At 53.9% G+C, this 17,375-nt stretch overlaps 5 protein-coding genes across 5 annotated transcripts; 3 read left to right on the top strand and 2 right to left on the bottom strand.

The window, feature by feature from the left end:
• Positions 1-44: 44 nt before the first annotated feature.
• CCOS01_15217 (SMP-30/Gluconolaconase/LRE-like region) lies at positions 45-1,168 on the bottom strand (the record flags this gene model as incomplete). Its single annotated transcript, XM_060463359.1, has 2 exons — positions 45-535; positions 748-1,168. The coding sequence occupies 2 exons, from the start codon at positions 1,166-1,168 to the stop codon at positions 45-47; spliced, it is 912 nt and encodes a 303-aa protein (XP_060305962.1).
• Positions 1,169-5,312: 4,144 nt separating this feature from the next.
• Positions 5,313-5,684, bottom strand: CCOS01_15216 (uncharacterized protein; the record flags this gene model as incomplete). Its single annotated transcript, XM_060463358.1, has 1 exon — positions 5,313-5,684. One exon carries the CDS (start codon positions 5,682-5,684, stop codon positions 5,313-5,315), a length of 372 nt encoding a protein of 123 aa, XP_060305961.1.
• A 2,411-nt stretch (positions 5,685-8,095) lies between these two features.
• Positions 8,096-8,335, top strand: CCOS01_15215 (uncharacterized protein; the record flags this gene model as incomplete). The annotated part of the gene is made up of 1 exon (XM_060463357.1): positions 8,096-8,335. The coding sequence occupies one exon, from the start codon at positions 8,096-8,098 to the stop codon at positions 8,333-8,335; it is 240 nt and encodes a 79-aa protein (XP_060305960.1).
• Positions 8,336-13,341: 5,006 nt separating this feature from the next.
• CCOS01_15214 (uncharacterized protein) lies at positions 13,342-13,842 on the top strand (the record flags this gene model as incomplete). The annotated part of the gene is made up of 1 exon (XM_060463356.1): positions 13,342-13,842. One exon carries the CDS (start codon positions 13,342-13,344, stop codon positions 13,840-13,842), a length of 501 nt encoding a protein of 166 aa, XP_060305959.1.
• A 1,020-nt stretch (positions 13,843-14,862) lies between these two features.
• Positions 14,863-16,569, top strand: CCOS01_15213 (uncharacterized protein; the record flags this gene model as incomplete). Its single annotated transcript, XM_060463355.1, has 1 exon — positions 14,863-16,569. The coding sequence occupies one exon, from the start codon at positions 14,863-14,865 to the stop codon at positions 16,567-16,569; it is 1,707 nt and encodes a 568-aa protein (XP_060305958.1).
• Positions 16,570-17,375: the final 806 nt, after the last annotated feature.

The following is a 17,375-nucleotide window of genomic DNA, read 5'->3' as shown; positions in this document are numbered from 1 at the left end:
CAAAGCCCGGATCCATCTCCCCCTCCCCGGGGAAGCCCCCTCCATCAGAGCTTAAACTCAAACGGCTCCAGACCCCTGGCGCCAACATCGACGCGGAACAACGCGCCCCCAAGCTCCCTCTGCTCCTCGGTCCCCTCGTCCTCGCCAAGCTGCGCCGTCGTGATGAAGAGCTCGGTCCCGACGAACTGCACGCAGCTCGTCGCCAGCGTCGGCACGCGCACCTCGCCAAGGAGCCGACCCTGGGGCGAGATCTTGAGCACGCGACCCTCGCCGTAGACGGCGTGCCACAGGTTGCCCTCCGTGTCGACGCGGAAGCCGTCGGGCTCGCCTTTACCGTCGTGGGTGTAGAAGACGCGCTTGTTGGAGAGCGCGCCGCCGTCGGCGACAGAGTAGTCCCACGCGTAGACTTTACGGTCGGTGGAGTGCGTAAAGTACATTGTCTTGTTGTCCGGGGACCATCCCACCGAGTTGGGGATCAGGATATCCTGGAGGACTTGCTCGTTGCCCGACTTTCCGTCGAAGCGGTGCAGTGCGCCTAAGGAGGGAGGGGGTCGGTGACCCCGATGAGTGAGTTCATGTTCTTCTTACAAGGTTTCTTCTGGTGCATATTGGTTTTTTCGGGAGTGTGCTTGCGGTGAAGAGGTTTGTGTTGTCATGACGACGGGGGCTGTGAGGTGAGTGAGAGATGCGGTGTGACAAGGGTTCATGTCACGTCCCCCGCCGAATGAGAGAGTATTCGTAACATACCTTCAACCTGGAAATCACCCAGCCCGAAATCCGTCATGGTACCAAGCCAAAACCGTCCGTTCGGGTCGACGGCGCCGTCGTTGGACCGCAGCCTCTCATTGTGCCGGTCGTGCAGCTTGGCGACGTACTGGTACTCGCCCGACCGGACGTCGAGCACGGCGATGCCGTACTTGAGGCCGACCAGGATCTTGTCGGCCGGGTCGACCCCCTCGACGTCGGCCGTCACGCCGACGGGCACGTCGAGCTGCACCGTCCGCAGGGACTCGGGCCCTTGCTCGAGGTTGACAAAGTGGACCCTCTTCTTCTTGATGTCGACGAAGCGGAGGGTGTTGGCCGCCCTTTCGTAGTATGGTCCTTCGCCCAGGCCGCAGTGGATGTTGAGGTACGGCTTATCGACCGTCCATGTCTGAAGAGGTGCCATTCTGTTTGGTTGTACAGAGTGAACTTTTGTGTAATATCGCCCGGCAAACTCGATCCAAAGAAACGTTGTTTTGGTCGGATTGTCACTCTGTCCTATACTTGATACTACTGGAGATTCAAGAGTGAGGGATTTCGCGATGGGGAGGTTTAGCTATATCCTTGTACAGATAGTAAACCCGGGAATGCTGTCTGCGTAAACGAGTCGTTTCGCTCAACAATTACCCGAAGGAAACCCGACCGCACCACGTTTTTTTCTCGGTTCGGTTCGTCACTCCGCAGACACTCCGCCCGGGTGAGAAGAAAGCGTCTTTTTGGAGAAGTAAGAGATGCAGACGTCACGACAGCGTCAGCGGAGTCATTCTATTACCAACTCTGTAAAGAGCCAGCTTTTATCAATGACAACTCGCTGGTGATGTCCCGCCGTTCCGCTTGGAATTCTGTTATCTGGCCTTTTCCCCTGGGATGAAGCATCTTGCCCACCCCGAGAAGAACCACGGAGCCAGGCGTTCGTATTACCCGAATAGTCGAGTAAATACGCGGAAGACGGGCCGCTTAGCCTCAGTCCCGCGATTTTGTGTCTTGAGGAACGAACACAAGATTGATCAAAGTCCACAAGTGCACACACATACAACACACGCACACATTTGCATCGAAGAATGGAAAACCACACAGGTCGACAGACTTGCCCATCTCGAGGCCTCCCATGATAACTGAAAATGGGAGACGGAATATCCCGTGTTGAAGAAATTGGTAGCCTAAAGTGACCTAGGAAATTTCCGTAAGGAGAGAAAACAGGCCAAAAGAAATAAGATGCAAAAAGCGGACAAGGGTAAGAAAATGTTTCAATAAAACTTCAAAGAAAATTTGACCGGCAGATCTCAGCAGAAAATCTCCTGATGCAGCTCATCATTGCCAAGTGGGCAGAAAACAAACACAAAAAAGCCAAGGAGCGAGCGACGCTTGTCAACCCTGTATCTGTAGTTTGTTCGGTTCCGGATGGATGATCGTTGCCCGCCGAGGGCGATCTCGTTGGTTTGGAAACTTTGTATCATGTCGTTGTAACTTTGTGATTTCGTACATAGCGTAACTTCATGATCGACCAACAGAATGAGATTCATTAGCAAAAACAGAAGAAGACACCCTTGCACCAACACAGTTGTGACTGGTGTTGAATTCGCAAGGCTAAGAGGTTGTTGTTGATTCAAGACGAAATGTTTGCTTGCAGGCCCCCCAACACCCAGTTCCGGGGGCCCGGGGAAGCATTGGGTGCATGTTCCGGGACGGCGGTGCCGCGGAAACAAACTTGTGGTGAGTGAGATGTGCCAGATCGTCCGCGCCCCCGTGACCCTGGCCCGTCGCGGCCGAAAGTTGAGTGAGTGAGTGAGTGAATGAGACCTTGTGCGAATGAGTGAGTGAGCTGTGTGCCTGTGAGTGAGTAAGTGAGCCGAGGGCCGCCTGTCTGGCCGCGCCCCCAAACGCGGTTTCGTCACTTGTGCAAGTGATGTCTCTCGCCATTTTTTTTTTCATCCGACCGTTGGTCCCAAGAAGTGTTTGCAAACAAGCCGTTCAATTCACGTGCCGAAACTGGCCTGCGCGTAACGGTTTCCCCTTATTCTTTACTTCCTCGGGCTTGGCTACGAGCCTCTAACCTCACCTTGGCTCCGTTGCGAACCCCTCCAGAAGGGGGTCAAAGCAGCTTGTAGCTGTCACGTCTGTCAAGCGAAACCCGCTACGCTCATCGAAGATTGGAGGAACAAATGGAAGATGACCAACGCGAGAGGGACCGAAACAAAAAAGGATGACCCGCTCTAGATGTATTTGAATACGAAGAAATGGGAGGGGAATGGATGGATATTGTCCAGGTTTTCGTATCAATCCAATGGTACCGCACCCAGGAGGGCCGAGGAGGGACCTTGAGCCTTGAGGTGAGGAGTTCATGGGCCAGTCCAGGCCAACAAGTTTCCATCATTCACGGGGTATCCGTTCATGTAGGTAAGTATGCTATGCAGTGCGGCCCCCTCCCCGATTGAAATGTTTTCATCATCATCAAGGGCTTTTTAGGGGGTGATCAGACATCAATGATCGCCCGCAACCCGGGGGGAGTTAGCAGCGTCTCCTTCTTGCAAATTTCCCGAACGAGGGGTGGGGTTGTAACGAGGGCTCGTTCACGGTTCATGGGGAGGGATTTCGCGCTCTCATGAATCGTGCAGCTGTTCATTCGGGTGCGGATGCGGGTTCAGGCGGGAGTAACCAAAAAAGAACCATCGATGACATGTATATGTAGCCTTACGAAAACAGTAACTGCGCGCATCTTGTTGTCAAGATACTTTGTTCGCTGTCCATACAATCGCCTGACCTTGGAGTGAGAGGTTGATTGGCGCGCTGGCTCCGGGAGTGATGAGCATCGTGCGAGAGAAAGGGTGTTCCTCGTCACGAATGCCTCCAGAGTCGTATCGGTTAAGAGCTCCGTCGCCCTGACGTCGCAAGCTACTCACCAGTGACAGTGACGTTGGCGTTGGAGCTGCCAATGTTAATGAAATGGCGAAGCTCTCATTAGGCGCGTATCACTCATCCAGCCAGGCAGCCCCCAAACCAGGTAGGCTTCAAGCAAACCCAAGCAAGCACCTTGCCTCTCTTCTCACCCCAAACGGCTTGCTGCATAACGAGCAGCAACCTGCACGAGGCGGGCACACGGGTCACCCGCTGGCCAAAAAAAAGCCCGTGTCATTGATCATCACGCGCGTCTGTGCCTCTCCTCTTTCTCTCTCCCGTTACCTATCGACAACTTCGTTTCCGAGCTTGGTCTGGTCTGTCCAGCAAAGCCAGCCAGCCAGGCAGGGGGGTAACGGAGTACGGAGCAGGAAGAGGTCGAAGTCGGTTGAGACTCTGTGAGAGAGAGGGTTGGGCGCATGAACCACGGCCCGTGTGAAGCAACCGTTTATTAGTTGCAGCTGCAAGACGCATGCCATCCTCACATCACGTATTATCCGCTATCCGCTTCCGCTCCCCCTCCCTCCCCTACCTTACTTCGCCGTGCCTACCCGCCCTGCCTTGTGCCATCACATACCTAACTTGCTTCGTCAGGGTAGCATTCTCTCTCTTTTTGGCCCCCTACCCTTGTTTGCTAAGGGGGTGGATGAAAGAATGACTGAAGAGAAAGAGGATTAGATGCGTGTGTAGCTGTCCCCTCAACTCATTTGCCAGTTGGCGAGATTTGAGACGACATCGATCGTCTTTGGCCAGGGAAGCACCATCCACACGATCGTCGGCGCACTCCAAAAGTATCACCTTTCAAATTTCTTCTTCCTTCTTTTCGTGCGTGCGTCTGCGGCCTGTCAGGGAACCAAAGAAGAAGTAGAGTCGTCACAGCACTAACGATACCGCGCCAATTCATGCGAGTGGGCGGTTCGGTTCTATTGGATGTGCGCTGCTGCTGACTAGTTTGGAAGCCAAATTACTAGGGACGGGCCGGACAGTGAAGACGGGCAGGGAACAGGCATTCAATCCTCTCTGTCTCTCTCTTTGAACGCGCGCTGTGTGTTATTAGATGTGACCTGTCGATGTCGAACGAAATCTTACCATCATATATGCTTTTGGTGGCTTGGACGAAGGGGTAAAACCTGGCAAAGCGACGGGGGCTACCAAGCTCTGGAGTTGGTCTTGTAGAGCACCGAACTTGTTCGTGTTCTGAAGCATTCAGCAACACACTTACATGCCGCTTGGAAACTCTGAATGGTGGCGGAATGCAGCTTTCGGCTACCAACAGCATGCCAGTGTAATATCTGCCCAGCAACCCAAACAATATCCCACCTTACATGCGCTCTGGCCTGGCTGGGTTCAGGCGTTGACGGCAGTTGATCATCGTAATTAACGATACCCCCATTCCTGTCGTCGTTGCAGATGTCTCACTTGTCTCATCATCATCAACCGTGAACTTCGGCCCTTCGGTGGGGGTTCATCTCGCAACTTCCCACGACGCAATGTTAGAATTTGGGCGCGTGATTGATATTATTGCGTCTCCCACATTCGCCGGCCCCTCTCTTAGGCTCTTTTAGCCCAGGACCCCGAATTGGTCGAAACTTTGTGACGACTAACACGGAACGAAACGTAGCGCCGTCAAAGACCGCCAAACTTTTCTGTCTTAGCTATTCCAAAGCGGTTGGTTGGTACAGAGCAGAGGGGCCTTGATAAACTTTGGAGGTCTGCTGGGGGGCAAGTGTCTTGGTACCAATTGGATAGATTTGCTTGCCGTCAAACACCATCACCATCGCATCCACTCCGAATAACGGAGCTTTTGGTCGGTGATGTACATTAGTAGTATTCGTAAAGGCGTGCTGGCGATGCCATCTTATCAAGGGCATAACAATAGACTCTATCCCCTCTTTCTTTGCCCAGAGTCTGCAATTATGCCGCAACCTACCTGCCCAGCACGGTGCTTGTTTCGCGCGTCGGCTCCGGAAGCGACGAGTAAATGAAAGCTTGAAAACCAGGGGAATGCCTCCAGATAGCATGGCCATGTTCCCAGCTCGACGTTACATCCGGTCGAGTTCATACTCCCTGCGAATGTCGCGAACAAGGTCCGATGAGATGAGCGTTGCCCGTTCGTCTCGAATCAAGGAGGTACGCTATTCCAGTCCCGACGTTGCTTCCCTTGGCTCTGGCACATTGCGGGCTGAAAGCTCTTTGAAGGGATATCCATGCCCGCGGTCTCGAGACGTAACATTTCCGAAGTTGATCAAATTTGAGCCTCGCAACGGGGTGTGAAGCCAATCTTGCGGCGAGACAGGGTAGGGTTCCTCTTTAGCCCTGATATGCGCCTGCGCTGTCTCCATATTGGTCTGTACGAAGTACTGCACTGCCTCTCATTCATCATCTCATTCCAGTCACAGAAGCGGCTGTCGCCAAATCACCGATGTAAGTTTGGTGTGACGCATCACACAGGTCGTGGTTGGCTCTGGACATTCGATACTCACTCTCGTCACGGAAAGCTCGGGGAGCTTCGCGGTAAGATACGCGCGCGTAGCTCGCGGTAAGACCGGAAACAGGTTTGAGCTGGTCTCGTTGTCGCAATAACCCCCGTTCATCAGACGTGTGCTGCAACTTCTGTAACTCAGAACAACTATCTGTACTCCGTACTCCGTACACTCAGTCTGCATAAGTCAGGTCCCTCGCGAACGTGATTTCGTCTGGCGAGGTGATCTCGCGCGCGCGCGCACACACACCCGTGTTCCACGACTAGGTTACTGGTAGGCTGGTAGGGGTGCATCGCGTGCCAGATTCCAGAAGCTGGGATTAGAAGGGCAGAGCCGAACGAACATGCCGGATTGCGTACCAGCACAGCATCGTTGTTTTTCGCGGAAGCGCGAAATATCCCGGAAGGGCTAAGACAGTGGTATTATTGCGGCTATCCACTCGTTTGGAACGACTCATTTGGTGAGGCGGGTTAGTGACTTTGCTGGCGGCGGGAGGCAACCGCCTCTTTGCGATGATTCGCACCAAGCACCATGGTACTCTTGTCGCGGGCTGGCTGGGCTCTTGCTCGTCAGCTACGTCGGTCTGCTAGTCTATCCTGGTGTCTAAGCCTCTGAGGTATTCGTAGGCTGTGAACCGTTAGGTCAAGTATTCGTAGCGCTATGTGAGTGTCGTCTCGTCTCATCTGGAACGAGACCAAGGTACCTCTGTACTCGGCCTGTCCCTGAACACCTTACCGTAGGCGATAGACAGAGGTGTCAGGGGCCGCATATTGGGCCGCAGGTCGCACTTCCTTCCTTCTGGGGCCTTACATAGAGCTTATGCAGGTGGCCACGGTGCATGTACAACGACACGTCCCGCGGGTGGTGCTGTGCGTCGCTGGGGGCCAAGGATCTGATATCACACGTCGCGTTGGTAGGGTTGGCAGTCGCGGGCGTGATATAATGACTGACTTGCGCCGACCACGCTGGAAGACAACCAATAACAGTCTCCGTTCAGCTTCGAAAGCTGCTGGATCCTCTCAGTGTCTATGAACTCGGCACCTAAGGCGCATTTGGCCTGGCTGTCAGAGGAGAAAGCCTGGCAGTGGGCCGCTCAGAAGAAACCAAAAAGAAAAGCCGACGTGAAGAATGAGTTCCTCCCCAGAGAGAGAAAATTAAACGATAATACGAAGAAGAAATGAGACACGGTGGAAGGGCGTGGGTGGGAGACCATTGAGTGTGGAGAGAGAACAAATGGAGGGTGAGATGGAGGGTCTTCCCAGAGAATCTCAATTCCCCAGCTAGGATCCTCTTCCCTACATAGTCCTCCGCTCCCCATGTCGCCGCAAGTGACCGTGTGACGGGCAGCTGGAGCAGAAGCAGAAGCCTGTGCCCGGTGGCCGGTCATAGTCGGTGTCGGCTCACTGGGGCCATCTTGGGAGCGTGGGAGCATGCGAGGGGGGGAGCCTTGCCGTCAAGGATGGTTGGTTATTTCAGTTCGTAGGGTTGCCTGCAGGGGATATTACATCGAAATCGATAGTGGTGTGGGGAAGCTTTTTCTTGCAGCGAAGAAGCAAACGAAACAATGGAGGCAGGTTTGACAATGAATGCTCAATGGAATGCTGAGAAAGAGTGCGAGGGAGAGATAGGATCAGATTCTGGAGCGATGATTGTAGCCTCTTTGGAACTATGCATGCCTCGTCCATCCTCCAACATTAAACAACGGAACAGGCCAGCTGTTGAAGTTGGATCACCGGCCACCCCCCTTCGGACTCGTTGCAGATTTGTTTAGCCATGATGAGGTCGCCGGTGATACGTTACCAATGGAAGCATCCCGTTCACAGTGGGCTGAGATGCACGCAAGATGTGGCCATGTCTGCTGGCGACCCGCTCCTGTGGCGTATGTTCGCTGCCATGTCCCAACGAGGTTTTTTGTCCGGCATCGATCCAGAAGCAGCGACCGTGGCCGCCCGTGAATGGTGTTCCAGGAGGCCGGGAGGCAGGGCTTGCATGGCATGGCACGGCATGGCCTGGACGAGGATCCTAAGATGCAGCGGGCGGGATCAGAAGAAGGTGGTGAGCATCGCATCCATGGCCACGGTCAACCTGCCAGGAGTGCCAGGAAGTTCATCCATTCAACCCACCCGACACTCGATGTGATGCGCGCAATATGTTTCCACGAAGCGGATGCAGCATGCGTCCTGGTGTGGATCTAAACAGACCATCGGTCTGCTAGCTTGCATGTTATGGGGGTTAAACTTTGCACGTCAACTGACCGCCTTCTACGAGCGTGGAATGGATTTGCCTGTATCTGTAGGGCTAGCATGCAATCATCAGTTGGGGAGGTCTTTGGAGCTTGCCGGATTCACCTCGAGAGGGGCAGATACACGAGATGTGCGACTCAGGTCCCTGCTTTGAGAAGCTCCAGAAGCCAGACAAAAGTCCAGTGACTATGGAACTCTGTAGGTACTACCAGCCTTCGGGACGGACCATTGGTCGTCTTCTTCCAGTCTGCGCAATGTTTCAATGAGACACAGCGGGAATAAGACGCTGCAGGCGTGTCGGGCAGCAGTGAACGACAAGTTGGATAAGTGAGAGCGAAGCAGAGGCAGAAGCGTGTTTGTATCCGTTCAAGCGCCGACTGCATTGCTGTGCTGTCATGGAAGAGCTGTCGGTGCATGAGACAGAAAGCGGTCATGGTTTCTTTGACGGATTGTGTATGGCATAGACAGACATACACCGTACTCTGTAGTTCGTACACGTATGTTTCCATAGTGCTCGAATCGTAGAGCCGGCCTGGACGTGAATATGACAGGTCGAAATTCGATGAGCGTGAGACAGAAGGGCCTTCCGGATCAAGATCGCCGCAGTGGGCCGGAGAGAACAAGTATCCATAGCGTCTGGGAGTTGTGTCCGTCCGCTGGCTGCGGGAGGAATGGATGAGACGAGATCGTTTTTGATGAGTCCTTGTCGTCTTCTCGAAAAGACGGTGACGGTGACGTTAGAGCAAGCCAGGGCTAGATTCCGTCTTCCGCGAGAGAAAATGAGGAGCCAAAACGTGTCCAAGGTGCAGCTGGGATGGCGTGGGCTGGGAGGGCAGGGATAAGCGGTAGGCATGCCAGCCCAGCTGCCCAGGGCCTAGGAAAACCTACTCCAGCGGTGGAGAGGAAAGGCAGACAAGAACGATGGCGAGGAAGTGGTTCCGTTGAGGATACCTTTAGCAAGCGCGGACCAGGAAAGCCCCAGGGTGAGGATGGTTGTGGTTGTACAGGCGTGAGGTGTCAGGGAACAGGGGATAAGGAGGAATGTGGATGCGTCATGGGTGCCCAATATCCAGATGGTTCAAGTGCAAGTGCGATGTGGTTTGCTTGCTTGCTTTATTGTGCTGTGCTGTGCATCGCGTCACATCACGCAGTGCATGACTGGGCTGGCTTGGGTCGTCTTGCAATGAAGGGTTGTCAAAGGTGGTGTTGAACAACTCAGAATCGTCTCAGATGGTCGGACTCTTAGACTCTTAGGCTCATAATCACCGTAGGGCAATTGTCAGCAGTCAGTTGAGTAGGCAAGCATCGGATGCCGTTTTGAGACAAGACGAGTGAAGCTTGAGACATTCAACGATAGACTCGCAGCTTCTTTTGTCTAGGGCTCAGATACTCGGAGAAACTCAGAGTGGGTGTGAATGCCTTTTGGGGAGACATGAGAGGAGTCGAGACCTGGGAGCTAGTTGCAACACAAGCGGGCGGGGTGGAAAAAAGAGATGAGAGTGATGTGATTAATGAGCGGGGAAGAAGGGAACTAGACAGAGAACGAAAGGGAGAGAAGCAGAGGAAGAAACGAAATGAAAAGATGAAAAGCCAATTTTGGTTGGCATCGACGATGAGTAAACGGTGCGGCACTTGACCGACTGTCAAGACTCAACAGCCAGGCTCATGCTCAGGCTTTGGCTCAACCTTGAGTCTCGATTATCTCATTACTATCACGCTGCTGCGATTCGATTCGTGCTTTGCACAATGAAGCGATGAATGTCGTCCGTTCCCTTACCTCCCGCCCCCAATTCCAATTACCACCTTCATCCCAGCTTGTCCTATGCCGTGATGCCTGCATGTTTGCCTAGTGGTCCCTCGCAAGGAAATTCCGTCATCAAATAGACTTCCTTACCCACGGCTAGCAGCTCCTCATTATCCATCTTGCGCAAGAAAGGACACAAACGCTCGTCGACACCACCTGAGCCGTCCCCTCCCCTCCTAAAGCTCGGCCCAGGAGCGGAGTATGTCGCCTGTCTGCCCAAGCCGTCGGAAGGTCAGGGTCCAAGAACGCATGACATCCAATCGAGAGCGAGGTCAATCAAGTACGATACACAAGTTGAGTTCCTTGCAATTAGACTCTGCTGAGAGTCTGGCACACAAGTTCCAGATACACACCGTTCTTCCAAGCTCCAGCCTCCCCTTTCCCGCGTTGCGGCTTGCCCCAGATTCCGAACGATACGCTGCCTACCGAACTCTAAAGCACCGGAGGGTTGTCGCCATCGGCAGCAAGCCGGATCTCGCCTCGGAAGTAGCATCGTGCTGCCGGTGGGCACTACGCTACCTACCGTGCTAATGCTTTGAAGTATCTGTATGGATAAGGTAGAGACATGTCCGGGGGAAGGAGACATGTCTCGACAGCGAGGTCTAAAGCAGCCCACTTCTGTTCAGGACATTCAGGTGAGTTGGGTCACGATGAACCGTATCCGTCCAGACTTGAGAGTAGCTACTGGCACACTACTGCGTAGATTGCCAGAGCCTAGAGTAAATTGAGCACCATGCCCTTGGAATGTGCACTCCAAGTGCCTGGCACCGTTCGTGTCTCCCCTGCAACTCGCAGAAACATGCCGATGGGTGCGCAAGCCTCAGGGTGCGCTAGGCGGAGGAACTTGGTCAGGAACCACGGCTCATGTACCGGTACGCCCAAAAGAAGAGGGCCGTGACTTACATCATTCCGCATCTGCCGTACCGGCTGCTACCCATCTCCTGGTCCAGCTCCGCTATTGTTTCTTCTTGAATCTTGCCTAGCTCTGGTTTCGTCGTCCTTTCCCCTTGTGGTTTAATGTTGTCCAACCCAAGTCGCGGCAGTAATTACTCAGTATTCCGTATACGTACTGTCAAAATGAGTTGGTACCTTAGTCACGTCTAGATAACTCAAACATCGTCGTGGGCTGCCATGGACCGACCCTACGTACTCCGTACAGATCGCTTCTTTCTCTTCTTTTCAGCCCAACCTTCATTCACCCTGGACACCGCTGTGAAGCAACGGAATAGTAGAATATCGCGCATCCGTCACCGACAGGTGTTCCATCGGATCCCGCCGGTGGGAGAACCTGCACTACGAGTCATCGACTGACCAGCCTCTAGTTCACCTCGAACACGCAGACACATACACCCACACAAACAAACATCTGGGTTGGGTATCTCATCTCGAACCCCAGGCCCACCTTTCCTGAACTGCAATCACGCGCTCGAGTGCTCTCCTTCTCGTCAGGTGTACAGATGCCAGAACCGCTGCTGCAAGAGATAACGGCGCAGAGTTGTAGCTCAAAGTTTCCCTGTCTTCCTTTCTTGGCCACTCATGCGAATCAGTACAGCTTTATTCCCGCCCTAGACGGGCATTCCAAACGTCACCGTTGATCAGATGGATTCCAATCATAGACATTCATTTGGCCCGCCGTTGCGCTAACCCAACTGGCCCCCATTCTTCACTATCCGGCTTGCCGATTTGATATTAGCCCAAGGGCTTGCAAATCGACTTTCCTAAAGGCTAAACCGCCACACACGGAGTGCGGATTTAGCTAAACACCTGGATTCCGGGGGCTACAATCTGCGCATCTGGGTATACACTGAAGCGAACCAGAACCGACGGACGCTCCGGGTCCTGACAAGATATGGATGTGACCAGGTGCTCCATTGCCTGCGGATACTATACATCACCTGGATACCCTATACTCCGCTCAATATTCGTACTCCGTACGGATATACAGATATGCAATATTATTCAAGAGACTGACGCCGAGCCGAATGGATGTGCAACAACAATGGCGATCTGCCCAGCATCGCCCACGCCGCGCTGGATCCTACCCGCACCGGGCAGGCGGGCACTTTGGGATGAAAAGTCTTCGACGGGGATCTATGGACTCGAACGTTGGACACTACCACCGCACTATTCTCTGAACAGTTACGGGACACCGCACGCTACCGTCTACCTCCCCTCTGTACCTTGCCATGCTCGACGAACTACGCTAGCCGGCTAGTTACCTAGCGTCTAAGTAGCTTCCATGAGCCTGGTCCAAGGACGTCGTCTTCACTCCCCAGTTCTACTTCTCTCGCTTCTCTCCCCTCCCCCCCCCCCCCGGAGACCTACGCAGGGACCCCCGAAATCCCGGCCGATTTGGATTTTTCTCCCTCCCACGCTGCACTGGCTGAGATGAGAGAAAGGTCCAACATCCCGCGCTTCTCCCTCGGCCTGCCAAAGTCGGTCAGAAGGGCGGTGATGAGAGGGGAAGCTCCCCGATTCTTGCATCATGCAGCGGAAGCCGTTCCTGGGGCGTAAGAGTATTCCTCTTCTCCTTCCAGACATATCTGACTGCTGCTGACAACAGACCCCAGTGCCTTACCTGCACACACACCTCAGACGCGAACACATCTGTGCGAGAGGGGGACAGCAAGATACGCAATGAGCATCGTGGAGTGGTAGACGTGCCACCATCCTTGCAGGTCACGGAGCTGCCCTCGACACAATAAAGGCTGCGCAGCGCATCGTCATCTCGCGGCACCTTGGGTTCATGACAAGCTGCCCGCTACGTCTCGGCCGAGCAGTCATTCCTCGCGTACTTGAAAGTTGACGCCGCCTGAGCTGAGCATTGTGAATTTGTACGGACAGCTAGCTCAAGCTAGCTAGCTGCGAAGCATCACTAACTGCTGCCCGTCATTGCTAGGAAGACCGAGGCAGCAGAAGCAAGCACCATCCCAGTTTCTCGCTGCCCTTCCGGAATGGCTCTTCAGTCGAGAACATTTTGGCCCCGTGCGTCAAGCATGGCTAACCCTCCTGGAAAAAAGTATTTCTGCATGGCATGTCACAAGAAGCAAAAACAAGAGGCAAAGTTCCCTAGGTCAAGGTCCCAGCCAAAGCCAAGGCACGCAAGCAAGACAAGTGCGCAGAGAGAGAGAGAGAGAGAAAAGTCGGTACCGTCATGTCAGCAGGGGACTTGTACCGTTACTTACCTCTCGACCCGAACGAGAGCAACCGGTCGACTAAGCCCTGTCAGTGTCTGAGCACCCTATGGCGCCGAGACTGGGTCTACCCCCTGGTGTTTCCCTTGATCCCATGCCATGTACCCCGGCCAGCACATTTGCTGTCCACAACCCAACAGCTTCAACTTGTATCCAAATCCATGTCGCCGTTCATCCTCCTCTTCTTCTCCTCCTTCTCCTCCACCACCGTGTACACCCCCATGCACGTTAAGCTCGTTGGTTCCCCAGCAAGTTGCCAGGGTTCGGTCGATAAGAAGGCTATGCCGCCCATAAGAGAACTACAGTACGCTAGGGCAATTCAGAAAAAGAATCAAATAGACCTGGTCCTCCCGACCTTGCCTAATAGTCTCTGTCGTGTAATGACCCGCGGTTACATTGGAACCATAGCAGCTTTGCAAGAGAATCCTAACCACTCCTTTCGATCACACTTGCTCATCTAAATCGAATACGACCTTGGTCACCAAGCCACCCTGCCCGGTTATCGAAATAACATTCAGTTCACACGAGGAACACGGCTCACCGCACTACACTGCTTCGAATATCCAGCCTAGCAACAACTATCACTTGTGGTTCACGTTCTGCAACGATTCTTTCTTCTCAAGAGGACAGACCTGCAATACGTCAAACTGTTGGATCATCCCTGGGTTTATGAAAAGACCAGCAAGAAAGACAACTAGCTCTAGCAAGGAATAAGGACGCGTTGGCTACTCACAGTGAGTCGATCCAGCCATCACCTAGTGCCTGAGGTTCTCCTCGGCCACTCATTGCCCGGGATCGAATCCAGAGTCATGAGTGGCCCGTTCGGCCTGCACTCTTACCACGCCATCAACACATTTAATCCTGACCATCGGCACTGCCAACCTTCAGCCAGCTTTCCAACCTCTTCCACGGCCTTTTGCGGTCACCCAAGTACTTTGTCCACTGAAACTTGCGTCTCATCTGGAGATCTCCTTCTCTCAGTCGATAAAAGCAAAGCAGCCTGCCATCACATAGGGAAGTCATCATTACGACCACCGACGCCAATCTCGATAGGCCTGCATCTACCACATCGTGCTTTAGCCAGCTCTTTGATCAGAAGATTGACTTGACTGGGCTGCTTCCGTTGCGGCCGTTGAACAAGTCTTTCTTACCTCCTGACCTATTCGTGATATCTAGACCTTGGGACTATTGGCTTCGACCCAGTTAGTCCCACCAAAGCCGACAATCTGGCGATCTCAGCGGTTGTCCGATTCTCTGGACATCACCAACCCCAACGTAGCCGCGAGGCTAAGGAGGGCGAAAACGCACAGACAACTTGTCTGCATACAACTGACCGGTATCCTGGACAAAACAACACACACACTACCAAGCAACCTTCTTCTCCCGGGCCAGATTCGGACTATTCCTCGACTTCAAGTACTGGCCAGAACGGTCAATGTTCGGGCCAAAACGGCCGGGAGAGTGAAGGGGAAAAGGTCTCGATGTCACAGAGGGGGCTTGCACCTCACTCTACGACGCAATCACCATCTCGAGCTCCCTTTACTTCCCAGCAGAGTACTCTATCTCGAGACAGTCAAGCGTTCCAAGATGTTGTCACAACCCCTTCCGCAGCCGGCGAGAGACACTCCAATGCTCCACGGTCCTTGGGCATCAGAGGGTTGATTAACCCGTCTGAAGCGCAACAGGAAAGCTCCACTGGCGAGTCATCACAGCCTCGGCCAACTGACAGTCAGACCTCGCCATATGGCATGCCTCCGGGGCAATATACCACATCTAGTGATCGCCAGTATGCATTCCAAGGTCGAGGACATCCTAGCTCTCAGCCCGGTACTCCAGCTGGCCACCCGACAACCACGCCCTTGGGCCACACACCATCGGAACACTCGCCCAAGAGTGGGTTTCCCTTCCCTCCCATGGGTGCTCCAAGGCAGATTCTCAGTCCTCGAGAAGTACGCGCAGCCAGCGTGAGCCAGACGGGGATGCGAGGCCACGAACCACAACAAACTCCCTTTTTACCGCCCAACGCTTCGCGACTGAAGCGCCCTTACCCTGGCGAGGAAGGTCCCCAAGAGCCCGTTCGTTCAGCATCCGGTCTACCCTTCTCTGGACCACCTTCCCTAGGCCCTCCTTCAGCAGGAATGGGTCCGCTCACAACGCCGCCGCGTTCCATGTCCCAGCCCATGGTTGGACACATGCAGCCTGGCAACCCCGAACGGCCTCAACTGCCCCCTATGGCACGAGATCCTCATGGTAGACCAACAGAGTTCCATGGTCAACCAATGCTACCTCCGGGTCAGAACTATCCTCCACCACAGTCACCAGGCGTCCCTGTTTGGTCCACACCTGGTGCTGGAACGTCCTTATACCAAAGTCTGCGGTCAGATGTGACAAAGGCGGAGGGTGGCATGGTAGTCAGGCTACCGGGAGACGAGGGAGGCATTCTCATACCCGTAGACGTACATCAGGCGTCAAAGCAGGCAGACGAGAAGCGCCAACGGAATGCCGGGGCCTCGGCACGCTTCAGACAGAGGAAGAAGGAGAGAGACCAGGAACAGACTGCCAGCCTGCAAAAGTTGGAACAGCGTGGACGTGACCTGGAGGTGAGAGTGCGGGAGTTGACCCGGGAGAGGGACTTTTACCGGGACGAGCGCAACCGTCTCCGCGATGTGGTTCTTCGAACGCCTCTCAGCGACATGGCAAACGGACCTCCGAGCCCAACGTCGTCGAGAAGCGGAGGATCTATGGCGGAGACCAGCCCCATGGTGCAAGCTCCGATGCTGCCACATCAGTCTCAGGGCTACGCATCGAGCGAGGCGTCTTCAGTGGAACGACCGACGCGTAGACGTAGGACCGACTCGGCCCCGCCTCCAGAGTTCTCGATGCCTTCATATGGCACTCCGATCCCCCAGGCTGGAAACCTGCCGCCCATGCAGGCTCCGGCGTATGGCATGATGCCGCAGAGACCCCCGTCTACGGCGCCGGGCGGAGAGCGACTACCACCTCTTCGGGGCATGGAGGGCCCTTACGCTGGCCAGGAATCGGGGCCAGGCGTGTCTGCCGGTGGTCCCTTGTATCCCAGCTACACGCGTGTCCCTCATGAGACGGGATTCGCGAGCAGATCTGCTGGACCGCCACCACCGGGTCACCACGGGCATCACCATCATGTCCATGAGGGTGGCCCGCGGTAAAGCCGAGAACGACGGAACTATAACAACGTACGACAGAAAAGTGTTCATCTCTTACTTAGGCCTTTTGGGATTCTATCGACCGACCGCATTTCTCTACATCGACACTCGCTACCCAGTTTATACCCACTTCGTTTCACTGTTTCGAACTCGTTCGCTCTATACTACGAATACAGATTATAATAGGAGGGAGGGAGGTTGCGGGGTTTCCCAAAGAGGACTGCTTGATTTGGGTTATTATACTTTGGGTTTATCTCTCAGAGAATCGCATAGTTGGGCGACCGACGCAGAACATTTCTTATGGGCTGTAAACATGGGAGTTGGCTGCATGGGAATAAGGAGAAGGAAGCAAGAGAGAAGAAAAGGGTTGTGTGTCAACAAGAAGAGTCAAAGTCATCATTACAACAGAAAGGAAAGCCATGTTTGCCTCTACCGAGGGATGGTTTGGTCCGACCAAAATCAACTTTTCCACAGCGCTGGGTTTTATGTTTTGTTTTATTATGCACTTTTATTCCTTTAGCTTTGGCGTGAAAGGGACGGAGGGGACTGGGACTTGTTCATCAAGTTGGGGTTTCAAAGCGGATATTTGATAGAGCATCGGCTGTTCACCATTACAGCCGACTGCGTGTGTTTTTTTGCTTTCGACATTTCATGTATTAGACGCCGGACTAGTCAGTGATGGCGTCGTATGTTTGAGACAGAGACCGGGTTTGGGCCGGATTATGAGATCCTTTCATACCGAACATTTGGTATCTATAGAAATTCAAACAATAGACGATCGATTGTGTGTTATCATTTTGGCTTGGCAA

The sequence above is a fragment of the Colletotrichum costaricense genome, assembly GCF_030867565.1.
Source record: "Colletotrichum costaricense strain IMI 309622 chromosome Unknown Scaffold_23.1, whole genome shotgun sequence".
Lineage (NCBI taxonomy): Eukaryota > Fungi > Ascomycota > Sordariomycetes > Glomerellales > Glomerellaceae > Colletotrichum > Colletotrichum costaricense.
Note: the sequence above shows the minus strand (reverse complement) of the source record. Positions and strands in the feature narration are given on the sequence as shown.